The sequence below is a fragment of the Condylura cristata genome, unplaced genomic scaffold (genome assembly GCF_000260355.1).
Source record: "Condylura cristata isolate star-nosed mole 26May11 unplaced genomic scaffold, ConCri1.0 scaffold00020, whole genome shotgun sequence".
NCBI classification, from domain to species: Eukaryota; Metazoa; Chordata; class Mammalia; order Eulipotyphla; family Talpidae; genus Condylura; species Condylura cristata.
This window is the reverse complement of record NW_004567121.1, coordinates 17,250,237-17,271,315: the sequence shown is the minus strand read 5'-3', so window position 1 is coordinate 17,271,315 and position 21,079 is coordinate 17,250,237. Positions and strand designations below refer to the sequence as shown.

Sequence of the window (21,079 nt, the reverse complement as noted above, 5' to 3'; positions counted from 1 at the left end):
AACCTTTTTCATTACCCTTCTCCTTAGTTCTGTTGGATTCTGCTTTCATCACTAGAGACAGACTTAGCACATCAAGTTAAACAGAATGACTGAGTTTTCCTGTTAATTATTAAATGTAGTAGTTTCTATTCATTCAATAAGTTATTTGAGCTAACTTAGGATCATAAGCACTTTTCATAAAATTATGGGGGAAATGGATAACAGTCTGACATTTTTATAGTAAATAAAATGAAGATAGTCTACCAGCTCATTTTTATACTAGTTATCAAGAATGTTACGTTTTTTAAATGTGGAAGTGTCCTCAGTTCTAGAGCACGATCTGAGTATCCTCAAATGACTACATGTTATACTGGGGTTTTTTGTGCTTGTTTTTGTCTTTTGATCTTGAATAATCTCAAATTATTTGCGGTATCTTAAATTCTTGAGGTATCTTAGACTCTCACATAATTAATTGCCTGGTCTTGTTGAGAACCACCATAACTAAGCTCCCCTACTGGGGAGGAAACCACTTAATTGAGGAAAAAGGAACTCATCAGTTACCAAATCACATACTTCCTCTTACAGTACTGCCTCACTACTCTAAGATTAGAGTCATTTTTGCTTAGCCTCCAAATCAATGCAGTACTGTCCTAACTGTAGTATATTCATATGGTAGAATAGTTATATCTTAGAAAATAGAGAAGCAATTGATTAATTCTAGCCACCTGTCTAAAAATGACTTTATATTAAAAATAATTTTTAAGTCATTTTGAAGGATATATGTCTAAAATTCTTTGGTAATTTATTGTATTCAAGCAATATTTAAATTATTTAAATTTTTAAAATACATACTGTAAACTCACAAAATTGGGAAAAGAAAACCCTGTGTAATCTTACTTGAACAACTGTTATGGTTCTGGTGTTTCATTGTTCTTTATCAAATAGATATACATCTTAAACATTCATTCATTGAATACATATATGCTTGTTTTGTCAGGACCTGTCCTAGGCCTTCAGGGACATCAGGTACAATGTCTGAACTCTGTGGAACTATATATATATATATATATATATATATAAGAAACTTAATATATAAGGAGATGGTATACATGTTAGGAAAAAATGAGAGTAGAGAATTACTATTTTATCTAGAATGACTAGGGAAAATACTTCTGATAAAGTGACATGTAAGCCATTGGAAAGGAGTGAGTGAAATGTGTGAATATTGAAGAAATCTAATGAGTAGAGAAACTATAGTCTATAAGCTCTGAGGACTTTCTCTTGGTGTTATGGGATAGCAGGGAGGTCACTGATTATAGTGTCCACACACTTATATTTGTTAACTATTACATTTATAAAATACAAATTTGTTCTAAACATTGGAAGCTTCATTAGGCACCTCACTGACAGAAAAAAGTGAAAGAATAGTAATAAGCATGAGACCTAGTTATGAAGGTAATCTACCACCTACCACACAAGTTTAGAGTATTAGAATTTAAAAGAATATAATAACTAAGATTATGAATGTAGATTGGGGGAAAGCTAGACATTCCAATTACTAGAATAAATTATAGGAGAAAACAAACATTATTCATCTGATGTTATACTTTTCCCATTAACATAGTATGAATGCAGATGTTTTTGTTCAGTGCTTTGTTGTTTTCTGACCTGTTGTCTCTTAAGTATGTGTGCTAAAACCCATTGCACCTGCGTAAACTGAGCACTGTATCGGAAAGAACAGCTAAAAATTACCTATAAGATTAAAGGATAGTAGTATTCTACTAACACTATCTGTGTGGGATATCTTATCACCTGATGAAAGGGAAGGGTATGCAGTTTGAAACAAACCAAAAGTGAGTCACTAGGTCTTAATTGAGCTACAGATCCATTCTTTCTTTGTTATTACTGAGGTGGCAACTGAACACATCACAATTCTAGAATCTAAGGAGAAGCGCTTAAGCTTTAAATCTGATTTAATATGAATTAGCAGTAAGGGCAGGGAATCAAATATTGCATTCCCAAAAAACCACTTCTAAAATTTAGATACTGGCCCACTTTAAAATAAGCTATGTACACATTACTTGTATCTCTGGGTCTGAACTTTGTCCAGGTGCTTTCTATATTTTAAAAGGAGACTAAAGAGGGGATAAGGAGTCACAACCCTGGACACAGTTTAAAAACTAGAGCAAAAGCTGCAATTAACCAGAATGCCTTCATTTCTCAAATATGCCGTGTAACTGAGGTATCAAGGCAGACTTCCAGAGATAGCCATTGGACTCCAAGTTGTACTGTGTACACTATCAGTTGCTTTTTTCTGATGCACTTTGAAAAGAATTCTGAAATTTGTAATTAAGCTTAGCAAAAAAAGTACAGTTGATCAGTGACATGTACTGAGGTTTAAAAAATAAACTTAATCATATAACAGTTCACAAACTATATTCATAATTATGTTTTAAAAATAATTTAATCGAAAACCTTAATATTCTTAAAATATATTAGGCTGAAGTACTTTATTTTTTCTAAAAATATGTGCAAATAGAACCAGTACCTATATACTGATTGCCCAGATTTATTAAATCTTTACATTTTGCTTTATTTGACTCAGGTTTTTAACCTTCAAAGAAGTAAAGCATGAAAAATAAAGTAAAAGATCTCCAGAACTCGATTTTGCCAGAATTTCTTAAGCAGGTTTTTATTATTCCTCTGGGGTCTCCTGGATCCCTTCCTGCTATAGCTAACTGAGAAAGTTCTAAAGGGAACAATATTAGACATCTGAGGGTTTTTTTTTTAAATCCTTTTATTTAAAAAACAGCTTTGTATAGTCAGGTAGAAAGAAAACTTTTTTCATATATATAGTGCCTAAAAATAAGTTTCCCTGGGGATTTATGTGAGTGGTCTAAGAAACTTTTCAAATACAACAATATTTTGACTAGTTCAGAAAAGTTTTTAGCATTTGTAACAACTCTTTTAGAAGTTTTATGTGTCTTGTATATTGTTAGAGTTGATTTTTCCCATTTTTGCAGAAGAAAGCCTTTTTTTAGCAGTCAGAATAATTTAAAATGCATAAACTAACATCTGCTATTTGAGTAATTTGTTTAAAGATTTATTTATTTATGCATACAGAACGGGGTACAAGCCAGAGGTGCATGGGAAGTGAAAGGCTTCACCAGAGACAGAGTGGGGAGCAGAACAGGCAGATCGAAGAAGTACACTGCTGAGAGGAGCAGTGGATGCATAAGGAGAGGTCTGCACAACCATGTGGATCACCTCCAGGGCTGGGGATCGAACTCGCGCTGAAGAGGCTGCAGCTAGCTTGCAATGTTGTGTCCTAACCCATTGCACCACCAGGGAGGGCCCTGCTATTTCAGTAATTTTATGATGATCTCACTCGTGAAGAAAATAGTAAAGAAAAATAAAGGTTTAGATTTAAGAAAGTTAGCTGCAAGTTGGCTTATTACTGTAATTAGTACAAGAGTTGATTAACAGTTGTGTAAATCTTGGTTATGTATTGTTGTAGGTTTCTAAAAAGGTTTATATCTTTTATATCATCATTGTGTGTACACACACACACACACACACACACACATGCCCCACTCCCACTGTGTAATTAAGAGCTCATTAAAATTTGCCAGTCAATAGAACTCTGCCTGGAGCAAAGTTTTTTACACCTCGGTTCTTGCCTTAGTAAAGCTAGCTGTGTAGTATTTGGCAAGCACTATAACTGGGGATTTTTTTAAATCCAAAAGTAAGAAGGTTAGATTATATCCTAGTGAATTCCTCTCCCCTTTTAAATTTGGGGATCCATACTTTATGATGTTTTTACAGTTAGCCATCTATAAGGGAATGTAATTTAGACTTTATGATAGTACAAATCATGCTCCTTATTTAGACTCCAAAGATCCTTACATCGTTTCACTGGAATTTTTAAATATTATTTCAAAATTATTTCATTATTAGCTGGCACTTGAAATATTTTGTTTGAAAAGAAACTTTTTTTTATATCAGTTTTTTTTATTACAAAGTTTATTTTTACATCATTTTGCACATTTTTTTTTCCATCTCGATTGTAATCCCCGCGGGTTTCCCATCACCAAATCACCCCTGTGCCACCACCATAGTCCCGTGCATTTCCCCCCCCCCCCCCGTTTTTGATCCCATTCCCCACTCCGCCCCCACAGAATGTCTCTGGTATATGGTTGTTCGTTATTTTTGTTATTTTCTCGCCTGGTCCATTATACTCCTGCTATGAGTGACACCATCCAGTATTTTTCTTTCTTTTTCTGTGAAAAGAAACTTTTTAAGTAAAGATTTTCAGCTGTCTAACATTGTCTTTGTCACTTTGTGCTATAAAATTGTAGTCAAGACTTGTGGCATCTTGGTTACCCACTTTTTCTTCAGCTCTATGGTTTTAGGGAATAGGACTAATATCAGAAAAAGTTCAAAGTACAATTTCTTTTTATATTTTCTGTTATTTCTGAAATTCAGTGGCATCATACTCTACTACATTTTGGTTTAAAAATTCAAATTCCAGTTTGGGGGAACTCTTTTTCTAAAGATTATAAAATAACAAGTGAAAATTTCTAAATTAGTGGAAGCTTTGGGGAGGAAGATGGATTTAAGTTGTAAGCATGCCTAGAAGTTCAGAAGATTTTCTACAGATGGTGCCCCTGACACAATTAAGTACAGTCATAGTCTAACCCCTGAAACTCAGTTGTTGCCTTTGAAAAACTACTTTTAAAAAAAAGTTTCTGTCTAGAAATAAAGCAAGCTGTGAAAAAAATCACTAGAAAAATTGATCTTGGAACAGAACATGCTTAATATTACTCTGCCTAAAATTTTCCTTCCATTTGTTACAATCTGTGAAAGATTAATATTACATTTTAATGAGTATCTTTTAAATATCTAAATACTGTAATAACAAGTCATTGTTATTCAGTGTTAATCATTTTAGCAATACTGCTTTTCTCAAAATATTATCCAAAACATTTAATTTGGGAATATCAAGATCATTTTGCAATATGGAGTACTTTGGGGGATAGAAAACCTATGGAAGATGCTAACATAGAAGAGAAACTGAAGAGGTATATGAGAAGGACATAGAAGTATAAGCATCAAGTGTTTTCAATTTTTGGCCTAGCAGCCACTCTTCCCAAAGATAATAGAGCAAAAATATTTTCCTCTTCTGTTAAACTTGCTGATTTACTAATGTTAACATCCAAAGCCCAAGCTAAGTACTATTTATTATTATCTTATAACTGAACTTGTGTGGGTTATCCTTAGGGCCTCAACCATTGTCTTAGTAGTCCACTGCAATAAAAATACAATGTATAACGTATAATTTGAAAGATTTCAGTTGCTACCTTTTGAAACGTAAAAGACATGGGTAAGATAATTCAGTTAAAAATAGTTCAATGTGCACTCAAATATAAAACAATTTTTTTTAAATTGTGGTAATACTGGTTTACTACATTTTATAAGTTATAGGTATACACTTTTATGACCCTCCAAACATGATACCACCAACATTCTTTTTTTTTTTTTTAAGATTTATTTATTTGTGCATATAGAACTGGGGTACAGGCCAGAGGCTCAGGGGCGGTGAGAGGCTTCACCAGAGACAGAGTGGGGAACAGAACAGGCAGATCCACGAAGTACACTGCTGAGGGGAGCAGCGGGCGGGTCAGGAGAAATCTGCCACACCATGTGGTCACCTCCGGGGCAGGTGGGAATCGAAGTCTTGCGGAAGAGGCTTTAGATTCTCAGTGCTGTGCTTTAACCCACTGTGCCACCAGGGAGGGCCACCACCAACATTCTGATTGCTCACTACCACTATTCAAAGGCCTCCTCTGTCCATTCCTCTCATTTGTTCCCCACCATCTTTCCCTCTTGTAGCCACCATTTTGTTGTGAGAATCCAAAGGTTCTCATGGTTTTGTTAATTTGCTTTCTTTTTTATATTACTTTGTTTTTTTGGTTTGTTTGTTTGAAGATTTATCTATTTATCCATACAGAACCAGGCCAGAGATGGGGAGGGTGAGAGGATTCACCAGAGACAGAGTGGGGAGCAAAACAGGCAGATGGATGAAGTACACTGCTGAGGGGAGCAGCGGGCAGGTCAAGAGAGGTCTGATGCTATGTGCATCACTTCTGGGGCAGGCAGGTATCAAACTCTTGCGTAAGTGCCTTTAGCTTCTTAGTGCTGTGCTCTAACCCCCTGCGCCACCAGGGAGGGTCCTGCTTTGTTTTTTATATTCCACATGAAAGTGAAATTATTCAGTATTGCTCTTTCTCTTTCTGACATATTTTACCTAGCACAATCTGCTCAGATTCCAACTACATTATCACAAATGGCAAGATTTCATCTTATAAAAAAATCATTAATGAGGGTCTTCCCTGGTGGCGCAATGGGTTAAAAGCACAGCATTATGAAGCTACCCACAGCTGCTGCAGCATGAGTTCAATCCCCAGAGAGGTGACCCACATGGCATAGCAGACTTCTCCTGTCCTGCACACTGCTCACCTCAGGCAGTGTATTTTAGTATATCTGCCTGTTCTGCTCCCCACTCCATCTCTGATGAATCCTTTCTCACACAAACACACACACACACACACATCCAGCACATCTGGCCTGTATCCCAGTTCTGTATGCATAAATAAATAATTCTTTTAAAAAATTCATTAATGAGGGTCTTCCTGGTGGCACAACAGGTTAGGACACAGCAGTGCAAGCTAGCAGCAGCCACTTGTGCAAGTTCAATTCCTGGCCCCGGAGGAGATCCAGCACAGTGTGGCAGACCTCTCCTGACCCGCCCCCTGCTCTCCTCAACAGTGTACTTCATCGATCTGCCTGCTCCCCACCATGTCTCTGGTGAATCCTCTCACTGTCCCTGCCCCTCTGGTCTGCACCCCAGTTCTGTTTGCATAAATAAATATATAAATTTTTTAATGGAAATTAAAAAAAATCATTAATGAGATTTTTCCCCTTTTCTCATACTAAGTCCTCAAAAATCTGGTATGTATTTTAATACTTAAGCATTTTTTCATTTCAAACTAGCCACACCCTCAGTGATCATATTCAATTAAGAATACTTGGGGTTTTTTGCCCATATACTAGTAAGTGGTGGTCATGCTTGGATTCAAACCAAGTTTGGCCTTATCACAAAGCTTGCATTCTCTCCACTATACTGTATAGGTTGTATCTCAGTCCAGAGAACTTTCACAAGTCCAAGGTAGAGATACTGTTGAAATTAGTTACATTTCTCTAAGCAGTAACTTCTTTATTAGATACTTATGCTCTATACCATGAGTATAAATGAAATAGCTTCTTAATCATTTCTTTTCTTCACATTCATTCTTTGGACCACAAAGAATGTTACTGATCTCATACTGTTATTTGATCAGTTCCATGCCCAGTCTTTTCCCTTTGATTTTCATGACAGTTAACAGTAAGGATAGCCAGAAAATAAGCATAAAACAACAGGCTCGGCTGCTAAATCCTTTGACTGTAAGTTTAAGAAGTCAGTTTCAAGTGAGAATTTGACTGAATAATGATTGAGGAGGGAAGAGGCTCTTGATCTATATATTTACCTAATTTCTCAAGGTAAAGACTCTCTTGCTTTTAAAAAGGGTGGAAAGGAGGTGTTTGCAAACCTATGTGCTATATACCAGAGGCATGTTTTCACACAGTATTTTCCCTTGGCAAAGGAGAAACATCTAAAAATTAAGATTTCACAAGTTACAGATTTCCTGTTTCTCTTGAAAAGTGGGAAGATCTAGCAATCCTGGGCTCGCATTTTAAATGGAGCTGACCAGCTGCTGCCTCTCTGACATGGCACATGATTATCTACAGTGCCCCTAGCCCTGGTCCTCAGTTGCCCCACTGCTCTTATTTGCATGTCCTGACCTTTATTTTAAAATAATACATATAGGACCAGCAGAATTCTGGCTAATTTGCCTATACTTGCTGTTTGGTAGGCAGTCACTTTTAAAGCTTAAGAATAGATATTGTAATGGTTAAATCCTGTATTGTAAGCAATTTCTAGACATTGGGGAATTATAAGCAATTTCCTTCCTCAAAGGGAAGAGAATAAGTATTTGCAAAGGATCTCATATTTCACAGTGTGATATTTTATTTAAACTGAGTGGTAAGTAGTCTCCTGTTATGCATGAGGAAAATGAGGCCAAGTTACATAGGTAGTGATACATCTGGGATTCAGTACTGACCAGTTGTTTTCCAAAGGTCATGTTCTTTCCTCTATAATGAGTTACCTCCTTCTTAGTCCAGAAATTATTCACTGTTTCTTTATTACATACTTGGTCTTCAGCATAGAAACTGCCAGTTTATAGCAGGGAAAACATTTTAATCATAGCATGCACTGCCAGTTTTATATTAAGTTGACAAGCAACAGATAGTTCCTTTGTTTTTACTTAATTGCTTGTGCTGTTTGATAAAGGAATCCATGGTATTCTAAGTTGTCTCTGTTAGCAGAGGAAAGCTGTTTCCCCTTTGATAACTGTCCCTTACTCATTCTTTTTGTCGGGGCACTTACCACTTCTAAGTGGCAATAAATACTTCCATTAAATGTCTTTCCTCCCACCCCCCCATTCAGAAAGGATTTGTGATGTACACCTTAGATCAGAGATCCTGGGAGAAAATCCAAAAGACAAGATATCTTTAAGAATTTATAATTTGTACAGGGAATTGAGAGGGTTGGGGGAAAGAAATTATATAATAAATTGACACCATTAAGAAAGCAAACTATACAAAGTAGGGCAAGGAGATACAAATGAGATGGCTTAGGGAAGTAGTTGCAGCTGGTAGTCATTTAGTTATCATCAAAGTCCAGCTATGCTGAAAATCATCAGGAAGCAGAACCCACTCTTAGATTCAAAAGTAATAAAGACACATACCATGTGTTGTTAAAACTATGGCGTGGGAGGTCCTAGCCCTTTCTTAGATTAAAACCTGAGATCAAGCACACTGTAATAATAATAAAAATAACTTGAACTTCTCACCCACAACAGCACAATTTTTTTTTAATCTGACTGAAAAAAATACTTGCATTCAACTGATAACTTATCCTCTTTCCATGATTTGTGTTATATGAACTATTGAATGTATTCTTCTCCTCAGTAAGTTAAGTCATCATTAAAGTCCTGTGGTTATATCAGCCTCATTGATCCTAATGTTTTATTGCCCTCTGGTGATGACAGCATTTTCAGTCTGTCTCTAATCTTATTTTCATATCATGCCAGACAAGTTGTTAAATGCAGGACAACTTGTTTCTTTGCCTTTTATGTTGTTGTATAACTACCAATCACCACCAACATATAAAAAGCCTGTCCATATGTAAACCACTGAAAATGCTGAAGCCAACAAAGGGTGTTTTGGAGTGGCTTTATTTTTTTAGGGGCATAAGAAACAAAATAAGCCTATTGGTTTGGTTAAGTGTAGTTGTTCCTTTTTTAAAATATTGAATTGATTTCCATAATTGTCTTTCTAATATTTTTAATTTTAGACAGTTGCAAATCTTATAAACCCCTATTGGCTTATTTAACTATAAGTTGTCTTAGAACCCATACTCCTCATTAGAAAACTGTTTCTCCCTACTGTTTTAAAAAATGTTAACAAGAATGGTTTAGGCACAATTGTAAAGTAGCGGAATCGGGAAGTTGCTGCCCTTCCTCTTCTACCTCTGAGTAGCAGAGTTTGGAGTCTCCCTCTCAATCCTGACTCATGGGGTACTTGACTCCTCTCATAAGGTATTTTGAGGCCATGTAACTTTGTGTTGTCATTAAACACCAGTATGTTGCTCAGTCAGTGTGGTGGACATCTATTTCTTCTTTTCAGCTGTCAGAGAAACTTCCATCATAAAGTTATTTTCTTTACTATTCTTTTACCTCAACCTTCCTGACCTTCTTGTAGAACTGTGTCAACTTATACAGATAAATTATATTTTAATTGTGAAAATATTTACTCTCATAGAAGAAAATAACTTTTTTTCCTGCAATAAGTTGAAGTAGGTCTTTACACATAAACAACTCTATATTGTGAGCCAGAACTCCGAAATAGCTGGTTTTTGGTCTTGTTTTTAATGTATCACATTAGTATTTTGATTATCAGAAAATACAACTCACTTAATTTTTGTCTTATGTTTCAACAGAAGGAGAATATGTTAAAATGTTTATGCGAGGTCGGCCAATTACAATGTTTATTCCTTCTGATGTTGACAACTATGATGACATCAGAACAGAATTGCCTCCTGAGAAGCTCAAACTGGAGTGGGCGTATCCTTTCTGCCAGGACAGCAAATTTGGTTGCTTTGCTTTAATTAAGAAAAGTCAATTTACCTATAAATTGTCAATATACCTACACATATACACACATACATAACATACATAACCACTTGAAGGTAAAGAGATGTCATCTCTAACCCTTTCATATATTACATAATATTGCTACTAGCAATTTAAAGCCACCAGAGTTAGCACCTGGAGATAGGACAAACATTATTCTATAAACATTGCATCAGGTTTTTGTGATAGGGTAGCCAGTGACACAAGACTGATCTGGAATCGGAAGATAAATGTTGGAGTCTTTGCTCTGCCACTTACCACAATGGATGTTATCTAATTTCTTCATTTAATAATTCCTACCTCATAGGGCTATTCTAAGAATTAAAGCAGAGCTTTCCTGATTTCACTTAGAAATTCTCACTTGTAAAACCTTTAAAAAATTGTGGCTTGGCACAATCCTTAGTGTTAACTATAATGACCTCTTGTATGGAAGACCTTGATGCATTTCTTTAATCAAATGTTCCTAAATTATGAGGCTTTTATATATATATACACACATATATGAGAATATATAAGGCAATGGGTTGGGGGTGGTAAAATGCTCATTCCCTCTCAGAGTGTCCTTCCCTCATCAAAAGAGAAGGTCTCTTTTGCTGGAACTTTGGCTAAGGAACATATAAAACTTGTATGCCTGACCCATCCTGGTGGAAAGCAAAAATTCACAGCATTGCGTTTGCTCTGCTACTTCTGCTTACATAAATGTTTTCCCCAAATAAATCCTGTTATATCTCTGGCACAAAAAAGAAGTGTGGCACAACTTCTTGACAAAAACTCTGCTTGCCAAAATTGTGCCTGAATATCTCTTAGTTGTCCTACAGATCAATCATAAATCTCACTTTTCTCTGATAATTCTTCTGTTGATCCCTTGCTCCATTTAAATCATCCTTGTATAGTTTTTTCTTAGCATCTTGTTATTTTTCTTTCCATGATTTCTAGTGCTATATTTTGTGTTTATTTTTGTCATCTTTGCAAGAGCATTAATTTCAGAGATAGAGTCCCACACTTGTTAACTATGTGCCTGACACATACTAAGAACTCAGTGTACATTTATCTGGCAAATGAGGAAACTTAAGATGTAAACACATTTAAAAATTACAGGTAGTGACAGGAAATGAATTTTCTAGTCCAGTCTTTTTCTCTTGGTCCTCTTAATCTCCCTGATTCCCTCTAGTGTCCATGGAAAAAATGCCAGCTTAATACTCTATAATCTGCTTATTGAAAACCTTGACTCTCTTTTTAAGATATGGTTATCGAGGAAAAGACTGTCGAGCTAATGTTTACCTTCTTCCTACTGGGGAAATAGTTTATTTCATAGCATCAGTCGTAGTACTATTTAATTATGAGGAGCGAACTCAACGACACTACCTGGGTCATACAGACTGTGTGAAATGGTTGGTATCATTTAACTTTTTCATTTCTTTCTTTCCATGCTTTAGTTTATTTTAACGTTTGAGTTTTATTAAAAATGACTTCCTACAGGAAGCTCAGAATGTATGGATATTGTGGGACATTTTGTAGAATATAGAAATACATATCCATATATTCTCTATAAGCTGTATTTTTAAAAGGAAAGAGAACTCATAGGTCTCCAAAAATGACATGGTGTCAGCACCAATGAAACATAACCCCTATTTCAGTTGGGACCTCTCCTGTTTTCTTAGATTGCTTATGATCATTTTCTTCTGACCAATAGTATCAAATAAATGTTAGGCACTCTGAACTTTCACAGATTTCTAGATGCTATTGATTAATAAGTTTTTTTTGAGGATTTATTTTGTGTTGGTAAATTTTGAACCTGAGGTGGTTCTTTTTAGAAAAAATCAACTGTAACTATTAAAAAGTGTGGGAACTTCTTAGTTTTAATCCTTTAAAATTACCAACTTTGCTGTTCCTTAGTTAAATTCAATCATCTGTTGCTTTGAATGCATCCCAACATTTAAACACTTTCTTATGTTCATATTAATCTGGCAACTGTAGCTTCAAAAGATTCCTGTCTGTTTGGATATTACAAAGATTTATAAGCTTTTAGAGATAACTAAAATCTTATCTTTTATACTGAAAGAATAATATGTACAGAATTATTACATTATAGGTGATAGAAAGATTAAAAATAGCTTCAAAAGATTCATGTCTATTTGGATATTACAAAGATTTATAAGCTTTTAGAGATAACTAAAATTTTATCTTTTATACTCAAAGAATAATATGTACAGAATTATTACATTATAGATGATAGAAAGATTAAAAGCAGCTTAAATATCTAACAGTTGGGCACTAGTGATGTCGGGCATTAACTATGGGTTACAACCAGCTACAAAGAAAGAATGGGGAAGCTCTTCATGTATTACTAGGGAAATATCCCAAGTTATGTACTCCTACCAACCAAATCATCAAGGCATTTTAAAAAACATTAATTCTTAATAAGGACAAATTGTAGAAAATATTTTGAAACATTTTTATTTCTAAGAACAACTTAAATTGATGCTAGTTTTCTGAAAAGGAATGACAGTTTATACTAAAACCACAGAAGATATATTCTCAGTTTAGCTTATCCTTTGTTTTAAAATTTTTTGCTAATAGTTTATATATGTATCATGAGAAATTTGTGCATATACATTATGCTTTTTTAATTGATATTTTAAAATTCTTTGCCCAAGTTTGTATATAAATTTAGCAGCTAAATAGTAAAAGACTGGAGGTACTCTATGTAGAGCTGTTTACTGCTGTGTCCTTTCATAGATAAGCAGAAATAATAGAAGATCTGAGGAGTCAAAATATGAATAAGGATTATGTAGCAAAGTGGAAAATGCTTATTTTTATAGATGAAAATACACAGTACAATAGTGCATCTTCATTATAATTTAAAATCATGTGAATATATATTGTACATTGGACTAGAAAGGGAAATAAGCAAATGAAAAGAGTTTATCATGCTACAATTGTGAATAAAGATTTTCTTAAAATTTAGTGTTCAAAATTTAGTTTGAAATTAATTAATTAATTAACCAAGAAGAAGAAGTACAAGTGAAACTTAAGAAATCCTTTAGATAGTTGATTTGCTAAAAATAATAACAGTTATAGTGAATTTTTATTATAAAAAATGAAAACTAGGATTCTAGGCATATTTTGGCTGTTTCACTTGGTTTTTGTATTTTTAAGTTGTTGTTAATACTACTTTTAGCCTTGCTATACATCCTGACAAAATTAGGATTGCAACTGGACAGATTGCTGGAGTGGATAAAGATGGAAGGGTGAGTGGCACAATTTCATGCTGTACATGGATCTGGGATGTTGCTCTTAGAATGAAATTAGCCACAACTCATTTATGCTTTTAAAATATAACTACTAAAGAATTTCTGGCATAAGCAGGGTAAAATATTAGAATTTAAGAAAATTCCAAACAACAAAAGGTTAAACATACTATATAAATATTTTTTCTAAAAAATGAGTATTCCCTAAAAAATTCTATTTATATATATAAATATGGGAGGATTGATAAACTTCACATAACTATTATTTATCAGGTTGTACTGAATGTCCCTAAGTTGGTGGACCTCTTGCTTTTTTTATGTATAGCTAGAACTGAACACTTAAAAATTTTCTGTCATTAAGTATTAATGAAATGGCTTTCATAACAGGTCCCTTATTTATAAGGTTCAACAGTAATAACTCATTGCCATATACATATATGACCATACTAACAGCATCTCTGGCTTCATTTTCTTCAACCAAAAGGAGTTAAAGTGGTTGTATTGGATTTCTAAGACTCCTTCCAGTTCCCAGTTCTGTTTAAGATTACTTGCTTAATAATTTATTGGGCACTGATTTTTTTTTTTTTAATGTTATTTTTCCAAGAATAAAGGTAATGCTAAAAGCAGGGTGGAGCTATTTGCCTGGGTTAGAGTCCTGACTCTACTTTTTAGTAACTGTATAACTTCAAGTTACTTAACTCTCTGTATCTCAGTTTCCTCTTCTGTCAGCAGTGGTTATAGCCATTCACAGTTAATAGGCATTATTATGAAAATTAAATGAACTAATACTTGGGTTTAGATTAGTAATAGTCACATTATTTGCTGTTACTGTTATTATCATAATTGTTGTGATTTTTTTTTTCTGCCAGAGGATAATACCCACTCAGATTCTCTAGGGGCATGTCTAAATGTCATAGCCATTTTTTATTACTATTATTTTTTAAACATGGTAGTCTATACTGTGTAGTAGTGGCTTATATTTGAATCCACCTGAATACTAGTTAGGCCTGCTATCTTCTGTTTCTGCCTTTGTTTTTGTAGCCTCTGCAACCCCATGTCAGAGTGTGGGATTCAGTTAGTCTATCCACACTGCAAATTATTGGACTTGGAACCTTTGAGCGTGGAGTAGGATGCCTGGATTTTTCCAAAGCAGTAAGTAACAATTTTTAAAGAAACAAACAAGCTGAACAATGAAGCAGAAAAAAAGTTAGGCTCAGCTTTATATGTATGTGCTCATAGAAAATGATCTCTCAGCTGAAAAATGTGATGTTATCTACTGCTTGGTGTTGGCCAATATTTGATCTAAACACTAAAATAGTTGGATCTAGATAGGATCCACAATATTACACTTGATTATACTTGATTTTATTTTGTCCTGAAATAGGAGTCTAGTGTAATAGCAGGAAATAGAAGAATGCATACATAGTATAATACAATTTGAATGAGCAATAACATGTGCTTTGTTTCTTGAATCTTAAAGATCTGTTTCACTTAGAAAATTCACAAACATGAAACCTTGCCAAATCTACACAAATACTAGCTTTTTTGGTGTCATGTTGGAGTAAAAGAAGCATCACACTTCTGTAATCATGAAAATCATGAATTATCTTGGTTCTAAGTTGTTGACAACATGGGTTTAAAATTCAGTATCTAGCAATTTCCAAGCCTTGTGGTTTTAAACAAGATGTTACTCATTCTGTTTCTTCTTGAGTTATGTGTAATTACTATAGAATATATAGGAAGACATTCTACATTTTAGGATCCACATTTGAAATTTTCAAGTATATCTCTTTATATTTTATTGGACCTCATTTATGATTTGAAATTTATTTATATATTCATTATATCTCTTTTAAGTTCCTAGTTGTCACCAGCTATGTCATGAATAATGGGTGTTTGTGGAGCATGAAGCACGAAGAGACATTTTTATAGCAGAAAGATATATTTAGATGGATTTAGAAACTTTACTCACTTTTAAAAGTACTGAATGTCTTGAGTCCAATGAGTCAGAAATTAAGAAAAGAAAGGTGGATGTAAGAAGACAGGAAGGAAATACTTCTACTACCTTTTTTCCTCCTAAAATGTCTGTAGCAGGAACTGTTGTCATCTTGTTGATACCATTGTTACAGTGTTAAGAATATCTTGGATACTCTTAACTTTTCATCCTTCGGGAAAATTTTCCAGGCAAAGTAAGAAAAAGGTAAAAAGTGTAAGCTCTGCCCTCCTTAGAGTACCTCTCTTCACCTCAATATTTTTCTGTCCCATAAACATTATAAAGTATATGTCACAGATGTAATGAGGAAAAAAAAATTTTATTAGCCACATTTCTTAAACCAGAAAACATAAATTATGTAAATGAAAATGGTTTCAGTAAAACAGATTATAACAAATTCAGGTTAGGTTCTCATTTATTTTGTATATGTATGTTAATTCAAGTCATATCATGGAACACTGAAATTGGCAAGCCTTAAAAGTAGCCCTTAGTTTTAGCTATTCCATCAAGTAATCAAAATTTACTCAGGAGCAAAGTTAAGAAATGATGTACATTCATTCTAACTTCAAGGGAAAATATCTTAAATACAGTTAATAAGGTGGAAGCAGAAGAGGCAGAAGGGACTGGGATAACTCAAAAGTAATTATTTGCTATTTCTGAATAATAGAATTGGCCAGTGGCAAATGGACATCTACCTAGGAAAACATTTTAAAAAAATTTTTTGTGTTAATCTTCATTATATTTTAAGGATCTATCAGTTTAAAGGATTTTTTTTAATCACTACTATGTTCACAGCTTTACTTGTATGCTATTTCTTAAAATCAGTGTGATTTGAAAATTTTTAATGTCTTTCGCTTTTCTTTAGGATTCAGGTGTTCATTTATGTGTTATTGATGACTCCAATGAACATATGATTACTGTGTGGGATTGGCAGAAAAAATCTAAAGCAGCAGAAATAAAGGTAGATTTAAAGTTTTTTAATTATCTTTTAGAATACATTTTTTGTTTTGCAAACCCTTGGAACCATAATGACATTCTTAAAATTCAAGAACACACAATCAGGTGAAATTCATCAAATTATTGACTTGTCATCACTCAGGTATTAACTACCTTTACACAAAGTAAAATAGTCCAGCAGTTTAAGCCAGCTTCACTCTTATGTCAGACACAGTGTACTACTGACATGTCAGACTAAATGGTTATCTAATTTCAAAATTAAAACTAAACACTCTGGGCCCTCCCTGGTGGCGCAGCAGGTTAAGCACAGCACTAAGAACTTAAAGCCACTTCTGCATGAGTTCGATTCCCTCCTGCCCCGGATGTGACCACATGGAGTGGCAGACCTCTCCTGACCAGCCTGCTGCTCCCCTCAGCAGTGTACTTCTTTGATCTGCCTGCTCCCCACTCTGTTTCTGATGAATCCTCTCACTTCTGCTGCACCTCTCTGGCCTGTACCCCAGTTCTGTATGCACAAATAAATCTTTAAAAAAAAAACAAAACCCTTAGCACTCTAGGGTTCTCCCTAGTTTTGCATGTGTTAAAGTTTCAGCACTATCAAGCTACCTCCAGCCACTGCAGCTTTGATACCTGGCCAAGGAACTAACCCACATGGCCCAACAGGCTTCTCCTGTCTCACTGCTCCCCACTGTGTCTTTGGTGAAACCTCTCACCACCAACCCACATCTCTGGCCTACACCCCAATTCTTGTATACATAAATAAGTAAAAATAAATTAGAAAAATAAAACTGAACACTGACTACTTCTTTAACAAAATATGTTATTTCATTCACTTTTCAAAGTTTTGCAATTTTACAGGAAAAAAATTACCCCCAGAAGTATGACTGACATAACTAAAAAGAATATGTAAAGTCTTAATTGTGTTTGTTGGATTATTACATAAATGCTATAGCGTTTATAATTGCTGTAATATTGTGACCAAGGCACTAGGTATTTCCTTTTTTAAAAATCCCTGTTAGGTCCTCCCTGGTGGCACAACGGGTAGAAGCACAGCACTATAGAGTTATCCCTCCCTGGTGGCTCTACATGAGTTCTGTCCTTGGCCAGGGAGTGACCAACATGGCGCAGCAGACCTCTCCTATCATGACTACTGTTCCCCTCAGCAGTATATTTCAGTCAGTCCACCTGTCTCTGGTGAATCCTCTTGCCCCCGGCACCTCTGGCCTGTGCCCACTTCTTGTATTCATAAATAAGTAAATATTTTTTTTAAAATAATTCTCTGCCTTTGGTTATCAGTAGCATATAGTTATTTGATAGTTTGTACTTGCTGGGGGAAAGACTCAATCCATCTAAAGCTTTTTTCCTCTTTTCATAGACAACAAATGAAGTTGTTTTGGCTGTGGAGTTTCATCCAACAGATGCAAATACCATAATAACATGTGGTAAATCTCATATTTTCTTTTGGACATGGAGTGGCAATTCACTAACAAGAAAACAGGGAATTTTTGGGGTAAGGATCAATAAATAACATCATTAAAAACTTTGATTTTCTGAGTAAACATAAAATCATCATGCCAACAGGAAATCTGAAAATACTCATTTGTTTTCATTGTAGAAATATGAAAAGCCAAAATTTGTGCAGTGCTTGGCATTCTTAGCGAATGGAGATGTTCTTACTGGCGACTCAGGTGGAGTCTTACTTATATGGAGCAAAACTACTATAGAACCCACACCTGGGAAAGGACCTAAAGGTACAGTATCCTCATAAATTCACTCTTTAATATGCAGATAGTGTTATTGCAGTCCCACCTCTTGCCCAGACCAAGAGAGAGTGTTGCCATGGAACAATATGCTGGTCACCCATATGCCTTTTATTTTTAAGTAATCATTTTAAAATTATACTATTTAATCAGTTATTTAGTAAGCATATATTACTGAACCTTTCCTTCTAGGTGGTTAATACAAAATTTGGAAAAGATGTGTAGTTATAGATGTTATTTTAAAGATTGAGAAATCATCTTCAGTGTTTTGGGAAGTCTTCACAAAAGAGATAGGAATTAAGCTAAGCTATACAGAAAAAAGGTACCAAAAGACTACTTAAGATGTGGCATATGATCCAAGTTTAGGCAAGCAGTGCAAAGGCAAAAAGAGGTTATGAATGTGCGACGTCCAGTGAATAAATTCACTCTTTAATATGAGTGAATAAACTCACCATTAAAACTATTAACAGAATCTGGGCCCTCCCTAGTGGTGCAACGGGTTAGGACACAGCGCTGCAAACTGGCCGCATCCGCCTCAGTGCGAGTTTGATCACTGCCCCAGAGATGATCCACATGGCATGGCAGACATCTCCTGATCCTCCCATTGGTCCCCTCGGCCTATCCTGCTCCCCTGCTCTGTCTCTGGCGAATCTTCTCACAGCCCCTGCCCTCTAGCCTATACCTGTATGCATAAATAAATAAATTTATTTTTAAATTCTGGTATGGAGCTCTCCCTGGTGGTGTAGCAGGTTAAAGCACCACATTATGAAACTCCAAAGCCACTGCAGCATGAGTTCAATCCCCGGCCAGGGAGCTGACCCACATGGCTTGGGAGACCTCTTCTGACCACCCGCTGTTACCCTCAGCATTATATTTCAGTATATCTGCCTGTTCTGCTCCCCACTCTGTCTCTTGTGAATCCTCTCACCCACCATACCTCTGGCCTGTACCCCAGTTCTGTAAGTATAAATAAATCAACCTTTTTAAAAAAAAAAAAAAATCTGGTAGGGATAAAAGATATCTTTCCTAAATTATTTATAAAATCTTTAAAACTGGTTGAGCACATCATAGAAGAGATAAAAGCTGTTGAGCCAAAGATCTTTTATCTCTAATTTGATGTCTTAAAAAACACCTGCAAGGATTATAAAAGTGAGTTTTTAAAAAGTTAACAAAATCAGGTCCTCCCTAGTGGCACAGCAGGTTAAAGCACAGCACTAAGAAGCTAAAGCCACTTCCGCATGAGTTCGATTCCCGCCTGCCCCAGAGGTGATCCACATGGCACAGCCCACCTCTCCTGACCTACCCACTGCTCCCCTCCACAGTGTTCTTCCTCAGTTGGCCTGTTCTGCTCCCCACGCTGTCTCTGGTGAATCCTCTCACCACCCCTGCTCCTCTGGCTTGTACCCCAGTTCTGTATGCACAAATAAATATTTAAAAAAAAATTTTTTTTAAAGTTAATAAAATCAAGCTATCTAGACCCCCGAAAAAAGGAAGGGAGTTTACAGGAGTATCAGTGTATAGGTTGGCAGAGCAAGACGAGTCAGAACTGAGTAAAGACCAGTAGTAGCTCGCAGTTTGAATAGAAACTTCAAGCCACTCGAACTTCACATAGCAACAGTTTTTTTTCCACCCTTCGGATGAGGACTTCTAATCACTCTACTGTGTGTTATATCCCCAAAGTTTGTTTTATCTTTCACCTGGAAATGTATATCTTTACCCAGGCCCTAACCCATACCTCTGGTAATAGGCAGTCTGTTCTTTTTCTGTAAATTAATTATTTTTAGATTCCAGTGTAAGTGAGGTCATGCATTATTAGTTGTTTACTGACTTATTTCACTGAGCATAATGCTCTCAGGATACATCCATATTGTCACAAATGGTAGGGTTTCCTTTTTTATTCCATTTTAAATACCACACATACCATGCCTACCGTAACTGTAGCCATTCTTGTATTAATAGGTACTTAGATTGTTGTAGTATTTTCTGTTTCTTAAGTGGATATGAGGTATTTGTTATTTCCTATAAATATGAAAAATTATGTTTTCTTACATGAAATAATTCACTTTCTAAAGTGGAAATTCGAAGTTGAGATTATCTACACCAGCATTCCTTATTCTTTCATCTTTGCCAAGTTCTTCTAAGAAACAAATGTTTCACTAGTTCTCCAAGTAGTCATCATAGGTCCATTTGTAGGTCCAAGCTGCTAACAAGATATAAATTTTACCATCTCCCTGATATTTGATTTCAGGCACAGAAAACCCTCCAAATACCTTTTTTTGGCAGGCAAGGTAAAATTGCTTTTTATGAAAACTTTGTTTCTGTTAGAGAGGAGAAGAAAGTGGGAGGGGGTGGGGTTTGCAATTATGCTTGGATAGACTTGGCCACAATTAAGGGGGAAGGTACAATAGGTTTTTTAAACTCAATGATATTATTTTTCTTGGCAATTATTTCAAACCTATAGCTTAAATTGAAATGTCATGAGTACAGGCCCATGATGAAAAAAAAACTATGAATTTGATTTATAGGTAAATATTATCTAAAGGAAGTTTTGATAATTTGTTTAAATTTTAAGCACAGAAATATTTTTTTGATAAATTAGCATTAGATGTTTTATAGGGGACAACTTTCCTGGAGTTGGAAAGTGGGGAGTAGGAAGCTGATGGAGGTGATCGTGGCACAGATAATTTTTATTATTGAGCAAGTATTTGTTCTTTAGTTTAATTTTAAATTTATTGAACATTACATAATTCTAAGAAGCTCTTAAGGTTTTTTTTGTTTTGTTTT

The 21,079-nt window shown here is 35.1% G+C and overlaps 1 protein-coding gene across 4 annotated transcripts in view; it reads left to right on the top strand.

The window, feature by feature from the left end:
• The window catches only part of EML4 (echinoderm microtubule associated protein like 4), a 117,336-nt gene that overhangs the window by 71,182 nt on the left and 25,075 nt on the right, over positions 1–21,079 (top strand). For all 4 annotated transcript variants that reach the window (XM_004686256.2, XM_004686254.2, XM_012727496.1 and 1 more), the window contains 7 exons: positions 10,142–10,265; positions 11,576–11,725; positions 13,516–13,585; positions 14,627–14,737; positions 16,444–16,539; positions 17,911–18,045; positions 18,151–18,286. In XM_004686256.2, the coding sequence (XP_004686313.1) occupies positions 10,142–10,265; positions 11,576–11,725; positions 13,516–13,585; positions 14,627–14,737; positions 16,444–16,539; positions 17,911–18,045; positions 18,151–18,286 (822 nt within the window). The remainder of the gene's footprint in view (positions 1–10,141; positions 10,266–11,575; positions 11,726–13,515; positions 13,586–14,626; positions 14,738–16,443; positions 16,540–17,910; positions 18,046–18,150; positions 18,287–21,079) is intronic.